Raw genomic sequence first — 25,681 nt, forward strand, 5'->3', positions numbered from 1 at the left:
CTTTTCTTGAAGGTCTTAGTCTATAGAACAAGAAAATCCAAGGTAACGCCATGGAAGAGTAATGGACATGAACCCCCTCCCCAGAGCCTAGACTATTATGTCTTGTGGGAGTTTGGTATAATTTTGGGAGAGTTTGGTTTCATCTCGTGGAAATTTGGTTTAATCTTTGGCGAGTTTGGTTATGTCTTGTGGGAATTTGGTCTAATCTTGGGAGAGTTTGGTTATGTCTTGTGGAAATTTGGTGTAAACTTGGGCAATCTTGGTTTTGTCTTGTGGAAATTTGGTCTAATCTTGGGAGAGTTTGGTTCCATCTTGTGGAAATTTGATCAAATCTTGGATGAGTTTAGTTGCGTCTTGTGGGAATTTGGTCTAATCTTGGGAGAGGTTGGTTATGTCTTGTGGAAATTTGGTCTCATCTTGGATGAGTTTAGTTACGTCTTGTGGGAATTTGGTCTAATCTTGGGAGAGTTTAGTTATGTCTTTTGGAAATTTGGTCTAATCTTGGGCGAGTTTGGTTATGTCTTGTGGAAATTTGGTCGAATCTTGGGCGAGTTTGGTTCCATCTGGTGGAAATTTGGTCTAATCTTGGGCGAGTTTGGTTATATATTGTGGAAATTTGGTCGAATCTTGGGCGAGTTTGGTTTCATCTTGTGGAAATTTTGTCAAATCTTGGGCGAGTTTGGTTTCATCTTGTGGAAATTTGGTCTAATCTTGGGCGAGTTTGGTTTCATCTTTTGGAAATTTGGTCGAATCTAGGGCGAGTTTAGTTATGTCTTGTGGGAATTTGGTCTAATTTAGGTCGAGTTTGGTTTCATCTTGTGGAAATTTGGTCTCATCTTGGGCGAGTTTGGTTTCATCTTGTGGGAATTTGGTCTAATTTTGGGCTGGTTTGGTTTCATTTTGTGGAAATTTTGTCAAATCTTGGGCAAGTTTGGTTTCATCTCTGAAATTTGGTCTAATCTTGGGAGAGTTTGGTTATGCCTTGTGGAAATTTGATCTCATCTTGGGTGAGTTTGGTTCCATCTTGTGGAAATTGGATTTAATCTTGGTTATGTCTTGTGGACATTTGGTCTAATTTTGGGTGAGTTTGCTTTTATCTTGTAGAAATGTGGTCTAATCTTCGGTGAGTTTGGTTCCATCTTGTGGAAATGTGGTCTATCTTCGGCAAGCTTGGTTCCATCTGGTGGAAATGTGGTCTAATTTTGGGCGAGTTTGGTTTCATCATGTGGAAATTTTGTCAAATCTTGGGTGAGTTTGGTTTCATCTCTTTGAAATTTGGTCTAATCTTGGTAGAGTTTGGTTATGTCTTGTGGAAATTTGGTCTCATCTTGGATGAGTTTAGTTACGTCTTGTGGAAATTTGGTCTAATATTGGGTGAGTTTGGTTATGGCTTGTGGAAATTTTGTCGAATCTTGGGCGAGTTTGGTTCCATCTTGAGGAAATTTGGTCTAATCTTGGGTGAGTTTGGTTGTGTCTTGAGGAAATGTGGTCTAATTTTAGGTGAGTTTGGCTCCATCTTGTGTAAATATGGTCTTATCTTGGGGCAAGTTTGGTTCCATCTTGAGGAAATTTGGTCTAATATTTGGCAAGTTTGTTTCAGTTTTTCTGGAAGGCTCATCGGGTTTTCAAGGGTCAAACGGGTCTTGGGGTTATCATGGGACTTATGGTTGTGATGGGTTCTCAAGGGTCTATGGGGTTTTCAGGTCGAAGGAGTTAAAAGGGTACTGCAGGTCTAAAATGTCTCAGGGGTATAAAGGTCTTTGGGAGTGCAAAGGGTCTTAAAAATTCTCAAGAGGTCAAAAACATCTGTGAGTTCAAAAGGTCTTCAAGTCTAAAAGGTATGTTCCAATAGTCCATTAATAGACGTAGTAAAGGTCCAATAACAAGAAAGACTTCATACAGACCATGATGCTTGCGAAATCCTTGAAATAAATCTGACCATCAAAATAATTTGTGGTTGAATTCAGTGACCTGATATGTGAATCCTCTTTGAATTTCTAGTGAATCGGATGAAAATTCACGATCTTAGAAATCCCAGTGAAGTTGCTGACCTTTCGCCTTTCTTGACCTTTTGGCAGATGTTGACCTCAAAAATAATTTGTGGATGATTTCCGTGACCTGATATGCAGATCCTGTTCAAATTTCAAGTCAATCCGATGACAGTTGAAGATTTTAGAAATTCGACAAAGTTGTTGACCTTTGACCGATGATGATATTTTGACCTCAAAACAATTGGCTCCTTGCTTAATATGATGAACTCGACTCTACCATATGTTGAAATTTCGTGAAGATTGGTTTAAAATTGAACTGTCGGCGAAGATCGGTTTCATGGCACAAACAGAGACAGACACACAGAATAATGCACAAGACCAACCAATATACTTGGAAAAATGGGACCGCACGTCCTGAAGCTCACCTGGATTTGGAGTGCAACAGTCACTTAAATCCCTCGCAGATGTAAGGTGCACAGAAAAATGTAAGCACGCTTCACATGGTAAAATATTTTATTAAATCACCCCGTTACTAATGATGTTGATTCCTTTACTCAAGTTGTTTAATTTGCTTGGGAAGTAATTACCTAGGTAAGGGAAGTTTCAGGATCGTGGGATTGGAGAGCGGAAATTACCCGGTTGAAGATGCATGCTGGGATTGTGCACGTGTGCTCCACATGCTGATTGCTTTTATTTTCCATTCTATCGAATGGTCTGTTACTTCTTTTCAGAAATGAAGCGATCTACTAACGACTCGGGCTGTGCGAGTGAGTTGGGTGTGTTATGCAGACTCTTTTATACCCTGATTTTTTTTTTAATGCCATGAACAAACTTTAGTACATCATGGGCAATTGAGGTTGTGGTCAGGTTTCATCGAAATTGTGTGTGTCGTTTCGGAGAAAGGAGCAAATACCTATTTTGAGGAGTCACCTCCTCTCCCCCCCCCACCCCATAAACCCCCTTAATGAGTGCAGATTCTGATGCGGTCAACAAAACTTCGTTCGGCATCAGATGTGAAGCTTTTGGCCAAGTTTCATCAAAACTGCATGTTTGGTTCGAGTGATAATGACTGAAGTGTTTATAGACTCACACATTCACTCACCTCCGGATACTGCTCGATCAAATAAGCTCACCGGACTGATGTCCAGGTGAGCTAAAAATATTCAATTTTCCCAAAAATACTTGCAAAATCCATCCCCCCACCCCACCCCCACCTAAAAATAGTTGCCATGGATACATTCAAATTGTCCATTCCATCACAATTAAAAATGACGATCTTCATCAAAGCTCAGTTCAATCAGATGAAAATTGATTATGTTTCAAATGAAAATTCATTTTATAAAGTTGACCTTGAGATGACCTTTGATATTTTCACCTCAAAAATAATCGAATTGCCATTTAAGTGATGCAGCATGCAATTACTATTGGAATTTGAAGCCAATTGGATTGAAAATGATGATTTTAGAAATCCTGACCTCGAGTTGACCGTTTGACATCAAAAATAGTTTGTTTCTCAATTCAGTGAGGCACTATGCAATTGCTGTTTAATATCTCAATTCAATCATATGAGAATAGATTATTTTAGTATTTTGACCTTGAGTTGACCTTTGACCTGTTGGCCTCACAAAAGAGTTGGTTTCCCAGTTCAGTTATGCAATATGCATGTTCGGTGTTCATTAGGATTCTTGGAGGGTTAACTTTGGTTGACCTGTTGGTGTTCCCATTTGAAGTCGTGGCTCATGATGTTGTTGGCAACCCAGGTTCAAATTCAAATTCAAAGAAACTTGCTGATGGAGCTCTCTCTATCTCTTTGTGCACTTCTTCCCCCCACCTACCACCCACCCCACAGCGGCTGAAAGCCACAGTAGTAGCTCCGAGGAGATTGTCCCGAGTCCACCATCCCCCCCACTCCCGCCACGTGTTTACAAACCGTGCTTCATATGTCAGGACAAGTCATCGGGTTACCACTACGGCGTGAGCTCATGCGAAGGTTGCAAGGTCAGTGAGTGATTGAGCACTTGTTATCCCTCTTGTGATGTTCTTTGTTACACTGCACGATAGTGTTGGGCTGCATCTCATGGCAATCGCTGAAGAAGCCGCTCATCGTTGGTCACGCTTTGAAAATAATTGCAAAATTGTCAGGCAGAGCAAAAGTGTTCGATACTGTATTTGTAGTTAGCAATATTTAACCTCATTCAGGGCGTATTGCACCCTCTGTGGGTCTTTCTTCGGTCGGCAAGTTTTGCCGGTGCAGACCAATGCTTTTGGCACTCGGTTATTAACACCAAGATGTTGACTTGGCTGAAAAAAAATCAAGTGCACTTTTGATCTCTCTAATCGATTGGAACTGTCAGCATCTCGGCGCAAGCTAACACCTCATCCTCATGTTGTGTGTCCAACACAAAACAGGTGAAATGTTCTTGCGATTTCAGGTTCCTCGTCAGTACTTGTGGTTCCAGGGTCCCCAAATAGCAGTAAATGCTTGCGATTCTAAGTTCCTCGAGTCACAGTAAGTGCCAGGTTTGTGTGTTTGGCAGCGGTCTACCACGAGCAATTCCTACTAATTTAATATCCTAATGCCACACCAAACCACAGAGTCCCTTACTTGACATAACCCGGTTCCTGGAGTTTCACCTCATTCTGTTGGAGTTGCCTCTGGTGGAGTAAGCTGTGATCCTTTCTGTTTTGCTTGTTATGGTATAAAGGCAAAGCACAGTACATTTATGGCACGTTACAAACACCCTCAATCCTCACACCTGATGAGGAACTACAACTGATGGAGAAGCTGCTTTGATTTGGAGTAAAGGAAGCCGGTTATCTCCATGCATCCAACGAAGTTCAGCCCATGCTCGTTTTGAGGCAAAGGTGAGAATTTACACACAAGGATCTGCTTACGTGGTGAAGGGTAACAATGAGGCATGAGACTTTGTGGAATTGGGGGGGGGGGGGTGTGGGGTGGGGAGGTTGGGTTGGGTTGGGTGGAAGGGCAAGAAGACAAGATGAGCAGAGCCAGTAAAAGACTGTGGGGAGAAACCAACTTGTTTGTGGTGAGCAAGAAGCAGACCCTGAGTTTCAGGCTCCTCAATCATAAGATGCCATTGATGTTTTGGGCCCAGACTCCAGCCCCTTATGAGTGGGGGGGGGAGGGAAGGGAAGTGATAGCACCAGCCCATGTGAGGAGATCCATAACACTGGGGAACAAAGTTTTTGTTGCATTGATCTTACCTAATTTGAGTGTGCTGAATTCAAATCTGAAGTTAGTTTCTCTCAGTAAGCTCGAGATTTTTTGCAATCCACCATTAACAACATTTATTTGGTAAGTTACAATTTGTATTAAAAGCAAATTTATATTAAACATATATTTTGCAATTCAACATTTTCAACATTTATTTGGTAAGTTACAATTTGAATTAAAAGGAATTTAAGTTAACATATTTCGACATAAAGACTATGGGTGATTCAGAACAATTGATAAGGATGGAATGCAAAGTTCAAATAGGTCCTATTCAGGCAAGAATTTGCGCTTGTAGCTCTTGCGTTTGTGGACTTCCACAGGGCAATCTCGTTTGATGCTCCAGCAGTAGTCTGCCATAATATTTTTGTCCCATCGCCCTTGGAAACGCTCTTCCATCGTCATGAGGTCCTGATGGAAGTGCTCTTCCTGTTCCTCACTTACAGCCCCAAGGTTCTCAGGGAATTGATCAAGGTGACTATTCAGGAAATGGAGCTTGACACTCATGTTGCACCCAAGATCATGAAAAGCCAACAGCATTCCAGTAACCAGAAACTCATAGTTATCTGCCTTTTTGTTACCAAGAAAGTTTTGTATAACTGCGACAAAAGACAGCCACGCTGTCTTCTCCTTGTCATTCATCTTCCTTACAAATTCCTCATCACGTACAAGGGCAAAAATTTGAGGTCCATCGAACACACCTGCTTTGATTTTCTCGAAAGACAAAGCAGGAAAAGTAGAAACTATATGTTGAAAACATTCACCATCAGTACTCAATGCCTTCATGAACTTTTTCATCAAGCCGAGCTTGATATGGAGTGGGGGGAAAATGATCTTCTCTCGGCTGACAATTGGGTCATTCACAATGTTTGGCTTGCCTGCTTCCAGAGTTTCACGGATGGGCACTCCTTCTGGATCCAGTGTTTCTCTCAAGCTAGGCTGTCCCACATGCAGAGATGGCAAGGAAACTTTGTGAAGCCTTTCTGTTGACCAAGGAGAGCGATGACCATTTTTAGGTCCACACAAATTATCCAGTTGTGCTCGTAATATTTGAGTAAGTCAATGACCATTTTTATGTCATTATGTTCTTCTCGCAAATGCACTGAGTGACCAACTGGAACCGCTCCATAAACATTGCCATTGTGCAAGAGAATACACTTGAGTCTGCGCTTAGAGGTATCCAGAAATAATCGCCATTCTGTTGGATTATACGAAGTAACACCTAATTGCCTGGGAAGACCTGGGATATCATGGCAGTAAACAAAGTGCTTGTCTTCTGAGAAAAAGGTGACAAAGATCTGGTCCCGCTTTCGGGAGTGAAATGAAATGCAAATGAAACATTTGCAGAGTGGTCAAGTAGATTGTGTTCTTGCAGCCTGGAGGCTAATACCTCAGCTGCTTTCTTGGAGAGCCCCAAATCACGCACTAAGTCATTCAATTCCGGTTGGCTAAACTGCTGAGGGGCTGATGACTGTTTGGTATCAAATGAGGAGGCTTCGGATTCTGAAACCATTTCTTGAAGCCCGTCATCACGACCCTCGTGCTCTTGCTGATCATGTTCACTGCCTTCATCTTCAGATAAGACAAAACCATTAAACACTGGAACGCGGAGTTCCTCAGAGTGCGGAGTAGGTCGAATTGCTGAGGGAATACAGGGAGAGGAGATCTTTTGCCGGTTTTTGTTGCCGACACCCTTTGTGTTGACCAGGCAAAAATAGCAGTCAGTTACGTGGTCCTTGGGTTCTCGCCAAACCATGGGAACTCCAAAAGGCAGACCCTTTCGTTTTCCTTTTGTCCAGTCATGAAGCATTTCCTCACAATTATGACATACAATATGAGGAGCCCATTTCTTGTCTTGGTCGCCAAGAGGAATATCAAAATAGGCTTTATAGGCACGCCTTACAAACGATGTTATATTGCACTTTTGACTAAGTAGTGTGTAGCAGCCACATACATAACAGAATGCATCAGGATTATTTACACATTTATGTCTTATTGAAGAAGCCATGTTCATATCTGAAACAAAGAAAAACATAAAGTTAAAGAATATAAACCAATAAAGATAAATATATATATCAATAAAGGTAAAAATAAAATAATGACCGTTTTTACAGCCATATATCAATAAAGATAAAGAAAATTAATGTCAAATAAATCGTGAGCAAATCATTCGCAGCAAAACGAATACGGTCTCTAGTTATTTAGCAGTTTCGGCATCGTATATTTCCACTAAAGTCCGAAATCGCACCCCGAGTTCTCAAGTTATCCCGAGTGCAAATAGCAATGGATGTCCTTTTTTGCAAAAATCGCAAGTTTCAAATTGCATGAAAACAAGAGCATGTAGAGGAAAACCGATTTCAGATTTGAAATCAGCATTGAAAAAATACATAGAATAAGTTTTTTTTAAATCTCATGCAACAGATAATAAGAAAAAAAATTGTTCCCCAGTGAATCAATGGCGCTTCAGACGAAGGCCTTTGTGTAATGGAATCATAAGATGATGGCTTTGAAAGACCTTGTTGATGCAGCCAATCCTGAGGCAGTGAACAGCTTTAAGATACGATTTGGCCAAGACCAAGTGTGTACTCCTTGAATGAAATGACACGTAATCAGCATATGTTTGCTCTCACAGCAGGTACAACAGATTTCCTCTGTGGTTATTAAAAAGACAGCATGCTTATGTAGAATAATTTTTCCATGAAACATTCATTTCCTCCAGTATATGAAACATGTCTTTCACTCCAGCTAAGACCCACATCCTGAGCTTCTCCCCACAAGGACTGTCAGGTACATCTACCTTCATACATTCAAAGTTAGTCCCTTAAGCTGTTGAGCCTCACCATAAGCCATGACCTTTTCTGGTCAGACCACCTTTCCATGCTGACCATAATTTACCAGTACAGATTGTGAGGCATTTGTTCAAAGCATAATAGAATATCGGCCTCCCTTGTGAACTGGAGCACCTGCATCCCACCATCTGCAGACGTGGAGGCCAAGGCTCTGAAAAATCATTGGAAACACCACCAAGAGACCATCAAACACAGTGCCTATTGCTTTCTCACCTTTGACCGGTTGATGATCTTTTGAACCTTTAACCCCTCTCATCTTATCACGCATCATCCCCTCGCCAGCTTTACCAGGGTGAACACATTCATCCAACGAGACTCCCTTTGTCAACTTTTCAAAGTCCAGGCTTGTTATTCACCTGAATTCCTTTGTCCATGTCTTCCCCTCCCCCTGTGAAATTGCCTCCCTGTGTTTGTCCAATCACATTCCTCCCTCCCCTCCCGCTTCAAGGTTGCAACTCACCACCACCTCATGCTGTCTCCCATTTCCAATGGTTCAATGTTTGATTATTCTCACCAATTACCTGCCAAGCCCCACATTTCTGTTGTTTTTTTTTTAGAAGTAATGTTTGTACATTCTTTGACTTTTGGTTCGTTCCTTTCTGTCCTTTTGTCTCAGTTGAAGCCTCTTGATCTTCTTTCCTTTTTGTCCGCCAAGAACCACGACTTCGGATTAAAATTGCATTGGGAAATGACTCCGACGCTGTGGCCGAATGACATCAAATGTAACCAGCGGTATCAATGGTGACTCTTACAAGCATTAAAAGTGAGATGAACATCCCCAAAACTAGAAGGGCACTCGGTAGAGCGCATACCTCCACCCCGTAATGCCTCATCCACGAGTACATATTTGGCCCAGTACATTTTTGAGACATCGTGCGAACTATCGTTTTTGGCGCAATCTCTCAATGATGAAGAATCACTTAAAAAAAAATTCTCGGAGTCAGATCCAGAACTGGATCTTCACCAAAATATATATATATATATATATATATATATATATATATATATATATATATATATATATATATATATATATATATATATATATATATATATATATATATATATATATATATATATATATATCCTGCACACAAACAGACAAACAAACAAAGAGAGAAAAGGGTGAAAACATAACTTCCTTCACCTTCGGTAGTGGAGGTAATGATGACACAATGAGATTGTAGAATGACGTACTCGAGGAGATGACGCTCTCGTACGTTTTGCCTGGACCTCAGAATGTCTATGCTGTGTATGGGACAGAGTGCTGAACAGAATGCTGGACACACATCGACATCTGAGTCACTCTTCCTCAGTTGAGCTTTTACAATCGCAGGAAAGCTGTTGGTTATCCCTGCTCATTTGGACAGTACTTTGGAAAGAGGTGCCAAAGAAAGTGTATCAATGGTGGAATAAGTGAGCAATGAAACTGAACTCCCTGAAAAAGACTCGATCAAATCATGGGTGAAGACAGTGTGTCCATGTTTGGTTCGTAAAGTGAACCTTGATGTTCGTCTTCTGCAGAAAAAAGAAAAAAATAGAGAAAATACTTTTGTCTTCCAAGGAAAATTATCTTGGAAATATTCATCATGGAAGGCTTGAATTTATGATCATATCGAACCCAACTGGCACGACTATCCTGTGTATGTTGGGACAACGTGAACAGGCTGTGTTGGGCTGATGTTGATTTAATCAGTGGACAAACGTTAGTCCGTCATTGATAGGTACAGCCGACCTAGAACCCTACGTTAATTAGATTATCGGGTGAACAATGATCTGTTGTTGGTATCGTTCCAGGCGACCAACGCCAGACGTTGATTCGATCAGTGAACCAACCTCAGCTGGTGACTGAACGTCGTCAGCTCGGTCTCTTCCTGTGCGAAAGGCAATGTGAAACCAACCCCTTTTTCAGGGAGGAGTGGGTGATGGCGATGTTAGAATTAAAGCAACACTGAAATAATATACTTTTCATCACATAAAAGTCTAAAATTTTCCAAAAATCAAAACTTAAATGGAAATGCACATAAATTGCGTAACCATCACTTTCCTAGCTCTTTAAACACCAACAGGGTGTTCCATATTGAACTCCTCTCACACTCCTCCCAATGATAAGTAGCAGGAAGTCATTGTGATTCTCGGCTTCTTCTTTTTTTGTTATGATCCTCCATTTCTAATCGAATGACCTGCACAGAAATCATATGCCTTAGCGAAGAAAACCTAAGCTACACCCATGAATAACCAAGAAAGGTCATGTGAAGACCCTTCATAGCCACTGACGCGTGAGCAAGATGCGAGATCACCTTGTAAGTCTTGCGTGATTACCTTGAGTTGTCATCCCTCCTCGGTCAGAAAGGTCTTCGTTCAACGGACATTCAGCTGATGGTCTGTCTTTGCATCCAATGTTTTATTGATCAACAGACATGGACCTAGTGAGGATCGAATGACAGGCACAGTCATGAGAAACTAAACCTGAGAAGCAGAGACCTGCAAGAAGCTAATATCAACATTGAACCATCGAGTCTGAAGCTACGCATCTCCTTTTGATGAGCAATCTCTGTCGACCTCACTTGGAACAAAGAGGGAAAAGTGTTTATGTTTACCCATCGCAACTTCAACCACATTAAACATCAACGCCTGTATGAAATGTGGTGAAGGTCATCACGTCAGACTATCTTTCACTTACACCACTATGCCATTCTCTCTGGGGATGTAATTCCATTAGACCTGACACAAAACTAAATTAGAACGGTACTTGGTAGAGCACATACCTCCACCAGGCTGAACAGTTTATGTTTTGTTAGTACCTGCGTAAGACCTAAGTACCTGCGCGAATGGTCGACCGGGCGATCGCACCTCGCCGCAGGTCGACTCCAGACACGGGCCGCTTGGGCGGCCCGTTCCGTGCTATCGGAATAACTGAGCGGTGTTATCGCTGACCTGGACGGTTCAGATTAAATAGTGGGCGTATTAAGCCCACTACGAACCCTTTACGTGAAGCAGGATGGGGGGGGGGTCAATAAAGAAAAGACGAAGCGAAACGGGAAAACAGTTCACACAATGCACATTTATTACGCGACACACGGAAAGCACACATATACCGCCAAACAGTCAAAATGCACATATAGCAGTTAAAACAAAAGAAACAATGACGCAGAGTTACTACCGAATACGCGTACACATGGCAACACTTATACAGTTCTACTTTACAGACGGCGCCAACACACATTTACTCAAAAGCAAAGGAAAGAAGCCACCCTCATAGACAAGGGGGCAGACAGGCCTGGAGGCCAATATGTGCACGTGACCTGGAGGAGCGGCCAGGTCCACGAGACTGGGGGGGGTCCTACCCGTGTCCTCGTGATGCGTTGGCGGACGAGCCGCAGATGTGGCCGTGTGGCTGTGCCCCGACTCCGTGCTCCTTGGCGGGTTTCGTTGGCACGACGTTTGGAGTGGGGTGGGAACGGGCCCCCTTTTTGCACTATCTCAGTGTGGGAGAAAGGGGGAATTGTTGATGCCCTGGGGGAGGAGAATGGCTGGCTGGCTTGGGTCCCGTGACGAGCGATCTCACACCGCGACCTCGTCGCCGACCACCGTCCTTCTCGCCTCGGACCCGAGCTCTTTTGCCTCTTCCCGCAACTCTCCTCAGCTGACTGCAGAACCCAACGCGCTGCCACACCGATGACTCGACTCACGCTGCCCTGCCGACACACTGCTACTGCCACACTCTGCTACTGCCACGATTCGCCTTGCGCTCACCGTTTTATAGGCCGGCAGGAGAAAACAATATGCAAATATCCGGATCAGGATGACCTCGGGGGCGGAGCCACGCTCGCCAATTGGATGGAGGAAAAGTGGGCGTGAACCTCCCCTGATCCTACAATTTGCATATATGGATTTCACACAGACGTGCCTGGAGGCGGGGCCAAGCCGCTCCGCACTTGCTAATTGGACGGAGGAAAGTGGGCGTGTAGCGTTTGTGATCTGAGTTTTCCTCGGAAAGGCCGCTATTTGCACTCGCGGCTCGGTGCGTATCGCTGAACGAGCCCAAGACAGCCTGACGCTTAGTGTTCACAGGTGGTGCGGGAATGGCCGTAGAAGGAAAGAGGTGAGGGTGGTGGAGGGTTTATCGGTGGTGGTTTGATGGTGATGGTGCCGTTTGGGAATGACGGTGATACGATGTTTGCGGGATTGAGTTGTGAAGGTAAAGGTTGTGGCTGTTGGCGTTGTTGTTGTTGTCTGAGGGTTGGAGCGTGGTTGTAGTTGGTGACGATGGCTGGCGTGGTGGTTAAGGTGGTTGTTGTGTGATGGCGGTTGAGACGTGGTTGGTTCAAAATAAAAATAGAACAGAAAAACGGCTATCTCACAGCGTCGCAGCCCGAATGAATCACATAAATTCCCTTTAGACAACGGGTTTGGGCTAACTACACATGTACTTAAGAGATATCTCACCTACGGGTCCTGAATGGTGGTTTGCGAATTTCCACAGCCGTAACACTATAATCAATTCGTCAATGTCACACACTCGACGTGTCCACCAAGTTTCGTCCGAATCCATCCACAACTTTTTGAGATATCGTGCTCACAGTCAGACAGACAGACAGACAGATGTGAAAACATAACCGACCAAGGCAAATCTGATACAATTAGATCTGTGGTGATAATTCCTTTCATTGTGTTGGTTAAGATGATGATGATGATGCTTCAACCAGAAGAAAATAAATCTCACTCACATTTACAATGCAATGGCGTGTTAGAGATGAAGTCTGGTTGATGATTACTCCTTCGTCGTCTCTCCAGCTGTTTGTGAAGAAGGAAGGACTTGATGGCATATAAAATGGTGTCGAAGACGGTAAGCAGAAGAGGAAAACTCATTCGTTGTCATCATGGTTGTTTAGCCAAACAAACGAAGTCCACTTTGCTCAATAGTCTTGATAAAGTCGAACGAAAGTCACCATCAAATATTGACGCGTTGAGTGACTCGTGAATAGGGATGAGAAAGGGCTTGTAAATAAAGGTGCACGCTTCTGACATGTCATGATGATGAGCTCCCATGACTCCTTGGCCTTTTTGACTCCGTGACTCCTAGCATCCCGTGCGTTGATTGACTCTCTGGAAGGAGGCGACCGATTGGCTACTCGTGTTAACATGTTTGCTTTATTACAAATATTCGCACAATAATGAAAAATTAAGGGATTACCGAGTAAAGAAAAATAAATGAGTGTTCAAAATGGACAAATCAACACTTTTTGGGGAAGTCAGAACTGCTGATACTTTCAAATTGTGGAGTTTACATCGAGGCCAAAAAACATGGCGGCAAACATGGCGGCTTTGTACCGATGTCTCAAAATGTCTCGTATGATATCTCGAAACGTCGTGGCCGGATTTGGACGAACAATTGTGGACAGGTTGGGTGCGGGACAAGGATGAATTAATTCAATTTTGGTGAAGTTCTGCACCCGGGTACTTTCACGTTTCCTGATTCTTCACCGCATTGAGAGATCGGGCTAAAATACAATCCATGGCATGATGTCTCAAAAGGTTGACGGATCATGACAAAAACCAGGTGCCTGGGTTGGGTACGTGACAAGAATAAGGCATTTAGATTTTGGTTCAGGTCTGGCTGATCGGTGGGATACAAAACATCAACCGTTCAACCTGGCGGACGTGGGTGGAGGTTATGTTTTCACCCCTGTGTGTTTGTCTGTGAACACGATATCTCAAAAAGGTTGTGGATGGATTCGGACAAAATTTGGTGGAGAGGTTGGTGATGTGACAAGGACAAAATGATTCGATTTTGGTGAAGATCTGGATAGGATAATTTTTTTTTAATATTGTAAGTGTTTCATCACCATTGAGAGATGGGTCAAAAAAAAGGTATCCAGTATAGAATGATATTTCAAAAAAGTTGTGGACGAGTTATGACAAAACTTGGTGGATTATGTGAGAAGAACAAGTCAATTCGATTTTGTTTCAGGTCTGGTTTCAGATCCAGCCCATCTAATCAGTGGGATACAAAATGTAAACTGGTCAGCTTGGTGGAGGTATGCACTCTACCGAGAGCCTTTATAGTTGCACATGTGATAGGGACACATAGGGTGTGTTTGAACATTGGTTCCAAGTTTGTTATTTGTCAATGAGAGTCCAGCCAAAGGCTGGGGGTTGCCGAGGTAAGACAAGTGCTGTACCTTTGGCATGGCGGCGAGTGCACAAGTGCGAGGTTACAATGGATGGGAAACCATGGTAAATATTTTACAACTGATCCGATCATTTTTTTTTCCTTCTCATATTTTTTTCATCCTCGTGTGAAGCCACACAGGTTTTGCTGTTTGGAGAGAAAAATTAAGTGTCTTCTCAAATTAAAGAAAAACTCAATCACACAGCTCTTCCAGAAGCTCAAGACTAATTTTGTTTAAATAATGTAAAGATAACTCCACATATGTGTACGATGACTATTGTTAGGGCTCTACTCTTTCAAAGTAGAATATTCTGACGATCAGAAGGTATCCTTACTCGATACTATCATTCACGGATGTGTGTGTGTGTGTGTGTGTGTGTGTGTGTGTGTGTGTGTGTGTGTGTGTGTGTGTGTGTGTGTGTGTGTGTGTGTGTGTGTGTGTGTGTGTGTGTGTGTGTGTGTGTGTGTGTGACACTACTACTGCTACAGTTTTCTGGGAGATTACATACAGACTTGCTACATACATGGGATCAGCATGACCCCAATGAGTACGTTGGGTTGTTTTTATCTTTGCTAGTGGTCTTGGGAGGGGGAGGGTGGGTGGAGGTCATGTAAATTATGTCTTGTTCCGCTCCAAGTGTGAGAGGTCCCCACGTTTTCCAGTGCGGTGAGGTGTTTTGACTTGTTCAGCGAGAGGTATTTTGGATGACACGTTTGAATCTTACTATAATTTACCATCCGTCCGTCTGTCTGTTCCCAGGTACCGCAAAAACGGCTGAACCGATCGCAGCCATTTTTTGGGTGTGTAATCCTGGGACCCCTTGGAGTAAAATAGGCATAAATATAATAACATGACCCCCTTGACGGCTCCCGTTGGGAGCGGGTACTTCTAGTAAGGATAACATAACCTCCCTATCCTCTCCCTTGGGGAGCGGGTGCGTCTCGTCAATACAATTCATCCTAATCAGCGGTAGCAATGTGGTCACAGTTATTTTCACTTCCTGAACACTATGTCTTTTGGCAAAGAGTCTTGGTGGGAACAACACTCTTCTTCAGAAAGCAAAGTCCAAAACTAGTGTTCCATCCATCCATTGGGACCACACTCTGAACACAGCAATTACCAGTTTGATGCAAGGACATCATTTTGACCATTCTCGCTGGAATTCAATGAATAAATGAATTTTTCCGTTTTCTTCGGTGGAGTCGCCAGAAAATTGGATCCTTGATCGTCACTCGAAACTGAAGTCGTTACGATCGGAAAAAAAAAAACCGAACAAAGACATCACGGAATGATAAGTCCAGTGCAGATCATACAGTGGCATTTCAAACGGTTGCAGTTGCACGATGCTTACGACAGAATCGTTCTGATTTGCTGTTGCTTTTTGCTTTGACAAAGGTTTCATTGGGAATAAAATGTGGGTTTATTACAACATCGGTGGGTCAGTGGGGTTGGAGGTGAAAATGTGGGCCAAACCCACCAGATGTGGGTTACTTGGGACCATTGGTTTGAATGATCCCATCGATGTGTTCATAATATGTAGGTAACCCCTTACTAGCCTTTGTGCTGTTTGGTGTGTGTGTGTGTGTGTGTGTGTGTGTGTGTGTGTGTGTGTGTGTGTGTGTGTGTGTGTGTGTGTGTGTGTGTGTGTGTGTGTGTGTGTGTGTACAGGGATTCTTCCGCAGAAGCATCCAGAAAAACATGTCGTACACATGTCATCGTGAGAAATGCTGCGTCATAAACAAAGTGACGCGCAACCGCTGCCAGTACTGCCGTCTACAGAAATGCTTTGAAGTGGGAATGTCCAAGGAGTGTAAGTTAAAACAACTCTTACCTTTGTGTCTGATTTATTTACCAGCAGGGGGTGGGAGGGAAGACAGGTAGAGGGGAGAAGCATCATGAACGGTGTAGCGAAATAGAAAGACACGATGAAAAGGTGGGACTGTGCGTACCTGCAGCGGTACGTAATGACAGGAATAAAAAGAAGAAGGACACACTCAAGTTGGAGTGCATGGAGAACGGATCACTGACACCTGAGATGGAAGAACTCGTGGAGAAAGTACGGAAAGCTCATGAGGAGACGTTCCCTTCTCTCTATCAGCTCGGAAAGTACACCATGGTAAGTGTTCCGTACTGTCCAAACAAACCCCTTCACACTTCTCCATTGACCCACTCATGGTCAAACTCCCAAAATGGAATCTTTCTGCTCGCAATCTTACACTCTCTCTCTCTCTCTCTCTCTCTCTCTCTCTCTCTCTCTCTCTCTCTCTCTCTCTCTCTCTCTCTCTCTCTCTCGTTCGTTCTCTCTCTCTCTCTCTCTCTCTCTCTCTCTCGTTCTCTCTCGTTCTCTCTCGTTCTCTCTCGTTCTCTCTCGTTCTCTCTCGTTCTCTCTCTCTCTCGTTCTCTCTCTCTCTCTCTCGTTCTCTCTCTCTCTCTCTCTCGTTCTCTCTCTCTCTCTCTCGTTCTCTCGTTCTCTCTCTCTCTCTCTCGTTCTCTCGTTCTCTCTCTCTCTCTCTCTCTCATTCTCTGTGTGTGTGCCTCTCTCTCTGTCTGTCTCTCTCTCTCTCTCTCTCTCTCTCGTTCTCTCTCTCTCGTTCTCTCTCTCTCTCTCTCTCTCGTTCTCTCTCTCTCTCTCTCTCTCTCGTTCTCTCTCTCTCTCTCTCTCTCTCTCTCTCTCGTTCTCTCTCGTTCTCTCTCTCTCGTTCTCTCTCTCTCTCTCTCTCGTTCTCTCTCGTTCTCTCTCTCTCGTTCTCTCTCTCGTTCTCTCTCTCTCTCTCGTTCTCTCTCGTTCTCTCTCTCTCGTTCTCTCTCTCTCTCTCTCTCTCTCTCTCTCTCTCTCTCTCTCTCTCTCTCTCTCTCTCTCTCTCTCTCTCTCTCTCTCTCTCTCTCTCTCTCTCTCTCTCTCTCTCTCTCTCTCTCTCTCTCTCTCTCTCTCTCTCTCTCTCTCTCTCTCTCTCTCTCTCTCTCTCTCTCTCTCTCTCTCTCTCTCTCTCTCTCTCTCTCTCTCTCTCTCTCTCTCGTTCTCTCTCTCCCTCTCTCTCTCTCTCCTTCTCTCTCTCTCATTCTCTCTCTCTCTCTCTCTCTCTCTCTCTCGTTCTATCTCTCTCTCTCTCTCTCTCTCTCTCTCTCTCTCTCTCTCTCTCTCTCTCTCTCTCTCTCTCTCTCTCTCTCTCTCTCTCTCTCTCTCTCTCTCTCTCTCTCTCTCTCTCTCTCTCTCTCTCGTTATCTCTCTCTCTCTCTCTCTCTCTCTCTCTCTCTCTCTCTCTCTCTCTCTCTCTCTCTCTCTCTCTCTCTCTCTCTCTCTCTCTCTCTCTCTCTCTCTCTCTCTCTCTCTCTCTCTCTCTCTCTCTCTCTCTCTCCCTCTCTCTCTCTCTCTCTCTCTCTCTCTCTCTCTCTCTCTCTCTCTCTCTCTCTCTCTCGTCCTTCAAGTTACTGGCTCAAAACCATCTCATATCAGACATCATGCCTATACCCTCGATTTTTGTCTTCACTCACTACTTATTTGTCATATCATACTTATTTGTTTGTTCCACTTGCTTCCCACCACTCCAATAATCGGTTGTTAACCTCACATCCTCCCTCATGAGCTTCTACCTCGACGATGACGAAATTGGGACAAAATGACAAGTTCGGAATGATTTGTAAAATAGTACTTGGGTATGTATGTGGGTTACTTGTATCCTTGGACTATGTTAGTTGCATACCTGGATTGGTGAGGTTCTATAACTGGAATTGTATGCATAACCAGACTTGAGTTGATGAGAGTTCCACATCTTGACTTCTATGCTTGTATTTGCAAGGGTTTCTTTTCCAGCACTGACATCACTCGTATCCTTTGATTGATGGTTCCATACCCGGACTTGTATCGTTGAATTGGTGACGTTAAACTGGCGTCCCATCTGCTGGTATTAGTTGGTGGACGTTAAAGATCCCACGGTGTCCTTCGCAGCATAGGCGAGCTATCTCCTGAAAAAAATTCCAAATTCCTCCTGAACATACAGAGGGCACTGCATCAGCGGTGAATCTGTGAGGGTTCCGCACCTGGACTTGTATCCCTTGTATACCTGCATTGGTGACCCGGACTTGTGTCACTTGTACCCCTGGATAATGTGGTTTTTTCTGGCAGTACGAGGTGTGCCCGTTTGAAGTTTTGTCCCTGCTCAGATGTATGACATGATCGGATGAGGCTTGTTCGCCAAGGCTGACTTCTTCACAATCAAGGTTACTCTGCACGGTTGACACGTCCATCTTGGAGCTTTGGCCGCACGTGGGGTCACGGGGAATGATTAGGGTGATTGTGCGTAGCACTGGTGGTGCAGAAGAGCAATTTCAAAGGAGCTTGGATGAATAGTGAGATATTTGTGATGAAACGATTCCAATTTTACTTTTATCTTTTCGTTTTGGAATCCCCAGTTAAAATAGCTCTTTAATGTCAGTCGCTTATTTTAGAGACAGCACCACACATGCATCAATGTATGGAACGAAGACACCTCTACACCATGTTTGTCCATTTCTGCTTGGATTCCCTGCTTTTTCAAAGTATTTTGCCTCCTCCACACTCGCATGCAAATGTACTTTTCTTTATCCGACTCAGTTTATATAACACTTGCTTAAAAAATACAGTGGTCTGTAAAAGTATTCACCCCCTTCCAATAATGCCACATTTAGATGAATTACGAATCACATAGAAAGATTTTGTCCAAATGAACTTTTTTCATCATAAGTGAAGAGATCAAATGAAACACTGTTATAGTTGAAGGAGGTCACATGTCAGGAATACCTTCAAAAAATCATGTGCAAATCAAAATTCACTGGTTGCAAAAGTATTCAGCCCCTTAGATCACTACTTGGTGGAAGCACCTTTTGCAGCAACAACTGCTATGAGTCTTTCCAGGAAGGTCTCCACCTTATTGTCAGGTCAGGCCAGATTAGATCTGTGACTTGCTCCAGTTACCATGTAAACCTGTACTAGCCTGTTCCATGGTCAGGTTATCGGCGACTAAACCGTCTCCCCCACCAGGTTTTTTGGTGAGGAGGGTGTGTGGACATGGACACCCAGCAGGATTAAAAACAAAACCTGTCAAAAGGTGTAGAAGCTCCTTGTGAGCCAACGGCCATCCATATGTAGTGCCCAACTGTGTCTGCCGATGTCCTCCTGCAGTTGGGTTACTTTTTATTAGGAGGTTGGTGGCAGGATTTGCACTCCCACCATCGTAAACCCCTTCATTCCACAAACCCCACAAATGCAAAGAAATATGAAAACCCACTCTGTGGGAGTACTTCCTGTGCAGCTGCCCTCTGCAGGGCAGCTCACTGGATGACGGAATTGGGGCAAAGCCTTCGGGATCCCCATTCCTTCATGATAGGAGGAAAGCACGGGGTAACCTACCCGGGTCAGATTGCGATGGTGTGTGGTGGAGTGGTGCTGAGGTGTTGCCCACCAGACGGCGGTCTTGGATTAACCTGAGGCGGTCCCTTCGGGTGGGAGCCTGGAATATCCTATCCTTAAGAGAGGATGATCACCTGTCTGTTATCATGTGAGCTCGAGTGTTGGAACATCGGTATTGCAGCATTCTCTGAGGTTCGGAGACCAGATCGTGGTGAGATCATGACAGGTGGTTACACCAACAATTGGTCTGGTCGCTCTGATGGTTACCATGCCCAAGGAGTTGCTGTAGCTGTGTCCAATAAGCTGACTGCAATGATAATTGAGGGAACACCGGTCAACGAGCATATTGTGACACTAACGATTCATCATTCCTTTGGTGTCATTTCCCTGGTCTCTATTTATGCTCGGACAGGTGAGTTATCTCACTGTGAAGGACGCATTTTATACCATGATCGAGTCACTGGTTGATCAGTGCGCCAAGCGAGATACTCTTATAGTCTTGGGAGATTTCAATGATGAGACGTGTTGGTCCCCATTTGTCTGGAACTGTGAGCCATAATCACACTAAGTTCCTTGACTTTGCAAGAAGTCGTGGACTTAGGGTGGCTGGCTCATGGTTTCAGCACCCACAGGCTCATCGCTGGACTGGGTATTCCAACGCTGTTGGTGTGGCAAAGGAGATTGACCATGTGCTCGTTTATGGTCACAAGAGGATGATGCAGAATGGCAGGGTCTACTGCAGTGCTCAGTTCCTCAATACCGACCACAGGCTTGTTGTCTCAACTCTGAAGTTTCAGCTTAAATCTGGAAGAATGGTACCATCACCACCACGGCTGGATGTTGGCAAGCTCAAGGATGAGCGGGTAGCTGATGAGTTTGCAAACAGGCTGAGTGGGGATTTGGAGGGTCTGTGTGCTTTGGGGAATCCTGAAGAGTCGTGGAGTGCTTTCAAGGCCACGATCCTTGATGTTGCCAGTGGATGTCTTGGAGCTCACCATAAGGCGAAGAAAAATTTTGTCTCTCAAGGGACACTGGATACTAATGATCAGCGTTGCAGGGCCAGCCTTAATGGCAGAGCTGAGGTGTTCAGTGAGTTGAGGCATAAAACTGCACATGCGCTGAGGGTGGACAAGGAGGCCTTTGTGCGAGGAATCTGTGAGGGGTGCAGCATCACCTGTGGTTGAGTGATTCTCGTCCTGCTTACAGGGGAATTTGTGCATTGCGTTCATTCAAGCCCGTCCCTCAGTGTACTGCAGTTACAACGGAGGGTGGTGGACTCTTGACAGAGGAATCCAAAGTTAAGGTTCGTTGGGCCGGTTGCTTTGAGTGGCTGTACCAGGCTGACCCACCAGCTGTTGAGTTGGATGTCAGGGGCTTACTATTCCTATTGCTGAGCCTCCAATCAACTGTGATCCACCTTCGTTTGTGGAAAAACAGGCTGCAGTGAACTGGTTGAAATGGGGTTAAGGTCCTGGGATCTATGGCATCCATGCTGAACTTCTCAAGGCTGGTGGGAATGCTGTACCCATGTCATTGCATGCAGTTATGTGCTCTGCCTGGAACACAGGCATCATCCCAACTGACTGGAAGAGGAGCCTAGTTTTCCCTCTCTGGAAAGGGAAGGGTGATCACCATGACTGCAACAACGACTGACGGGTGACGCTGCTTTCAAGGTCTTTGCTCGGATAATACTTGTTCGGGTTTGCCATCATCTGCTTTAGCACCAGCATCCAGAGCAGTCAGGATTTACACCAAAGAAGTCAATGATTTACCGTACGCTTGCTCTTCGGGTCCTCACCGAATGCAGACCAGGGTTTCAGCAGGGGCTGCTTGCTGCCTAATTTGACCTCTGCAAATGGTTTGATTCAGTGAATCGGGATGCCTTCTGGAGGATTCTTAGTCTTCGTGAGGGGCCACCAAAAGTGATCAATCTGATGTCTGAACTATACTCTGGTACTGAGAGTGCTGTGATATGTGGTGGTTCCATCACTGACTTATTTCCAGTTGTTACTGGAGTTCGTCAGGAACGTATGCTGCCCCCCACACTTTTCAGCACTTGAGTGGACTGGATTTTAGGGAGGATGTCGTAGAGATCAAGCTGCAGTGCATCATTTGGGAATGTCAAGCTCTGACCTTGATTTGGCAGACGATGCAGTCACCTTTGCGGGAGACTGGATGTCCTTTTTGGGTGCCCTCAAGGTGGTGAGTGAGGAGTTGGAGCCACTGGGATTAGGGTTTCCTGGGTCAAAACGAAGATCCAGGCTTTCAATGACATCTTTGATGTGGCAAATCTTGTCTGTACCTGTTTGAAGCAAGGATGTTGAGGTCAGGGAGAGATTCACTTACCTTGGCAGTAATATTCATTTCTCTGCTGGCTATGAGTCAGAGGTCAGTGGACATTGGGGAGTCATGGATTCACCGGACCATGGAGTGAGGCGATGTCGGTACCTGTGCAGGAAGACGAAAGTCCGAGTCTTCAGGTCTTTGGTGTTTCCAGTCTTGCTCTACGGATGTGAGACTCGGACTCTGAGATGGAGATTTACTTCCTTTAGTACCAGGACTCTTCAGAGAATCCTTGGCTATCGCTGGTTGGACTTTGTATCCAACGAGCGGTTGTTGAGAGAGTCAAATGAGAGTTGTTACTTGCGTAGTCAATGAGCATCAGCTGCGGCTGTATGGACATGTGGCTAATTTTCCTGATGCTGATCCTGCTCACCAGATTCTCTCAGCGAGGTAGCTTCGTGAGTGGAGGAGGCCACTGGGCAGACCATGTGCCTCTTGGTTGCAGCAGGTTGATCAGCATCTTCAGGAGATGGGGATGGGCTCGGCATCTGCCTGGGCGATGGCGAGAGGGAGGCCCCTGGAGTACCGGCTGAAAGTGGAAGCAGTGACGTGCTGCTCCCCTGCATGCTCCCATACCTGACCTCCACCAGCTTTGCACAGTGAGATGGTGAAATCTTTACCCAGTGTTCATGTGAAAATTGCTCTGGTTCTGCCAAGTTTGTTGGGGATCATCAATGGACTGCAATCTCAAAGTCTCACCATAAATGTTCATTTGGGTTCAAGTCAGTACTTTGACTGGGCCACTCCAGGTTAGATTTATGCTTCAGATCATTGCCCTGCTGAAATCTTGTTGCGTATGGCAGCTTGGTTGCCGGGTCGCTAACGTTTTTTGGGGCACGACTATGCCACTGATGCAGTTCCCCTATACCCGTACACTAGTACTCATATCACACACCTCAAAAGAATGATATGCTAAGTCAAACCCACCTGGTGTTAGTTAATTCAGTGGCCACGGGACTCAAACTCAGGACCCTAAGATCCCAAACCAGCACCCGAACCAATAAATCAACACCAAGCTAGGTTAAATGGTTTCTCTCTGTGAGTTTAAAAGCAAAATACATTTGATAACACCCGATAACAATACTTTTGCAGGCCACTGTAGTCGAAAAATGAACAGGGGTGGAGGGAGACGGGCATTGGAGCCGGATCGTCCCAATTTTCAAAACACCCACCTTTCCTAGTACAACGGCTTCAGTTGTAGATGTCCTTTTGTTCCGAGACTTCAGCTTTCTTCGCATGAAGATTGTAAAACTTGGGGAAATTGCCACATTTTCCACACATGCGCAGATGTGTGCTCACATGGTCGGTGTCTGTTCATGTCAGACATGGGAATCTGTCACTCACCCTCACAAATAATTTTCCCTCTTTTGACTGTACCTGGGCTTTATAACTGACTGTATGCCCTGTGTTTAGAGCTCGTCATTACCATTGCGATGTTCAATTTAAAAATGAGGCCAATCACGTAATCAACTTGAGCCAAGATGCCAAACGCATGCTTGAAAGGACATTGCTTGCACTGTATCCCTGTGAAAATCCCAGCACTCAAGCACAGAGCATCGGGTGCAGCTGGATCTGAGTCTGTGGGACAAGTTCAGCGAACTGGCCACCAAATGCATCGTCAAGATCGTAGAGTTTGCCAAACACCTACCTGGCTTTGTGGGTCTTTCAATTGCAGACCAGATCACGCTGCTAAAAGCTGCCTGCCTCGACATCCTGGTACGTTGTTTCAGGAATAACCCTATAATAAGAGCATGTGCATACCTCCAACTGGGAGGAAGGGTGGGGGAACAATTGAGCAGCAATCATGCTTTTCCAAACAATTTGAATAATACTTCAGTTAACAAATACAATCTTCACAAATGATTAGAGTTATGCTCAACTGCATGCCGAAGAAGCAAACTTCCAAAATAGCTTAAACCCCAGAGTAAGCAGAACTCTCTCCATGATGGTTGTTTTGTTTGAGTGCTGGCCAATCTCAACTCATGTTTATCGAAAATGGGGCTTGCACATAAATAAAGGTTAAAGTTCAAATTATCAGTTTGTCGATGCAGACCCAGACTTGCAACACATTTTGGGAACACGTATGGCTCGAGTGCAATGTGATATTTTTCAACAATAACCTGCAAAAATGGAGGCAAAATAGGTGGTAGGTCGTTGCAGTCTACTTACAGGACTCATGGAAAGTTAAAAGGTACATGTGCATAACCACCTCATCTCTCCACAGATTTTAAGAATCTGCACCCGTTACACACCTGAAAAAGACACCATGACATTTTCAGACGGGCTGACCTTGAACCGCACTCAGATGCACAACGCAGGCTTCGGTCCCCTCACCGACCTCGTGTTCGCTTTTGCTACTCAGCTTTTACCACTGCAGATGAACGACACTGAAGCAGGCCTGCTCAGCGCCATCTGCCTAATTTGTGGTGGTATGTTCCCCTGACCATGGCAAATGCACACCTTTGTGTTTAAAATTCTGGGACAATTTGTTTATTATGCAAAATTGTGGAACCACACTCCCTCCACTCCATTTGTCTTCTCTGCAAACCTCACTCACCCATATACTTCCATATCTTTCCTGATAAATCACATGGCATGTTCAAGTAAAATTAAAATCCTTGCCAAACCATAAAGTACCAATGTGGTTGTCTGTCTATGCAGACCGGCAAGACCTCGAAGAGCCAGACCGAGTGGATCAGCTGCAGGAACCGCTGCTGGAAGCGCTCAAATTGTACATGCGTTGGAGGAGGCCCGACAAACCTCACATGTTTCCCAAACTGTTAATGAAGATAACAGATCTGCGGGGAATCAGTGCCAAAGGTATTCCTTGCAATTCAATTCCTGTACACCAGCACTTTACTCACGAGTGGGTGGTCAATCTTTTTCATGCAACATTGAGAGTTCATGCTTGCCAAAGGTTTCTTGGCAAGGGTTACACTGAGTGGTTTGCCATTGTCTGTCCATGCTCTATCCTTTTAAATGCTGATCGTCAAGCAAGGAAGCAGCACATACTCTCAAGTCTTTGGTATGACTCGGCCAGGGTTTGAACCACCGACGTCCAAGACTCAGAGAGGACGTTCTAACCATCAGTCTGGTGGTCTTTAAATGCATTTCAATACAAAGCGAGCAGATAACCTGGATCCACCAAGCTGTTGTAAAAGGAATTTGTTCCCCATAATGTGGAATATTGAGGGATTTTGCTCAGAATGTCCTTTGACAGTACAAGTCACCAACTTAAGGGTTTTTTTGGTGAAGTAAATCAACAAAAAGGTAATTATGTGTTGGACGGAATTGACCAAGTAGTTTGCGGTTATATTATTTTAGACTTCAGATATCGGTGCAAAGCAGTGACTGAGCCTATACACCACCCATGGGCACAAGAGGCCCAAAAATGCAAATAACTCAAAATTATGTGAATATCGCTTTATAGACCTCCACTTGCATTGCCTGGACCGAAAAACTTAAAGAGCAGGTTTTGGGTCGCTGATGACCGCGTGATTTGAAGGTTGTAAGGACATTAATAATCGTTGGGTATTTATTTCCTTACATTTGAAACTCAAAATATGCTAAAATTAACTTTTAAGTCAAAACTTTTGTCAGTGATCGAAAAACAGACCGGAATTTACCGAAGATGCTATGACGTCACGTTCTCCGAAAACTTCGTGAACATTAGGAAACAGCGTGTAAACAATGGCGAGATGCGA

At 44.4% G+C, this 25,681-nt stretch overlaps 1 protein-coding gene across 1 annotated transcript; it reads left to right on the forward strand.

Moving 5' to 3' along the window:
• LOC147030234 (retinoic acid receptor alpha-A-like) lies at window positions 1-25,039 on the forward strand. The gene is made up of 7 exons (XM_085874069.1): window positions 1-2,767; window positions 3,841-3,989; window positions 15,917-16,058; window positions 16,204-16,364; window positions 23,517-23,693; window positions 24,202-24,406; window positions 24,639-25,039. Exons 1-7 carry the CDS (start codon window positions 2,641-2,643, stop codon window positions 25,022-25,024), a joined length of 1,347 nt encoding a protein of 448 aa, XP_085730195.1. The 5' UTR covers window positions 1-2,640; the 3' UTR covers window positions 25,025-25,039.
• The last annotated feature ends 642 nt before the right edge of the window (window positions 25,040-25,681 follow it).

Source organism: Eptatretus burgeri, chromosome 3 (genome assembly GCF_056783735.1).
Source record: "Eptatretus burgeri isolate ZD-2024b chromosome 3, Ebu_testis_v1, whole genome shotgun sequence".
Lineage (NCBI taxonomy): Eukaryota > Metazoa > Chordata > Myxini > Myxiniformes > Myxinidae > Eptatretus > Eptatretus burgeri.

Bases quoted from the DNA above. Each gene is read 5' to 3' on its own strand.
- LOC147030234 (XM_085874069.1), top strand. From the start codon at position 2,641: ATGCTGGGATTGTGCACGTGTGCTCCACATGCTGATTGCTTTTATTTT. The intron at 3,990-15,916 runs GTCAGTGAGTGA...GTGTGTGTACAG, and splicing joins GCTCATGCGAAGGTTGCAAG to GGATTCTTCCGCAGAAGCAT. The intron at 24,407-24,638 runs GTATGTTCCCCT...CTGTCTATGCAG, and splicing joins CATCTGCCTAATTTGTGGTG to ACCGGCAAGACCTCGAAGAG.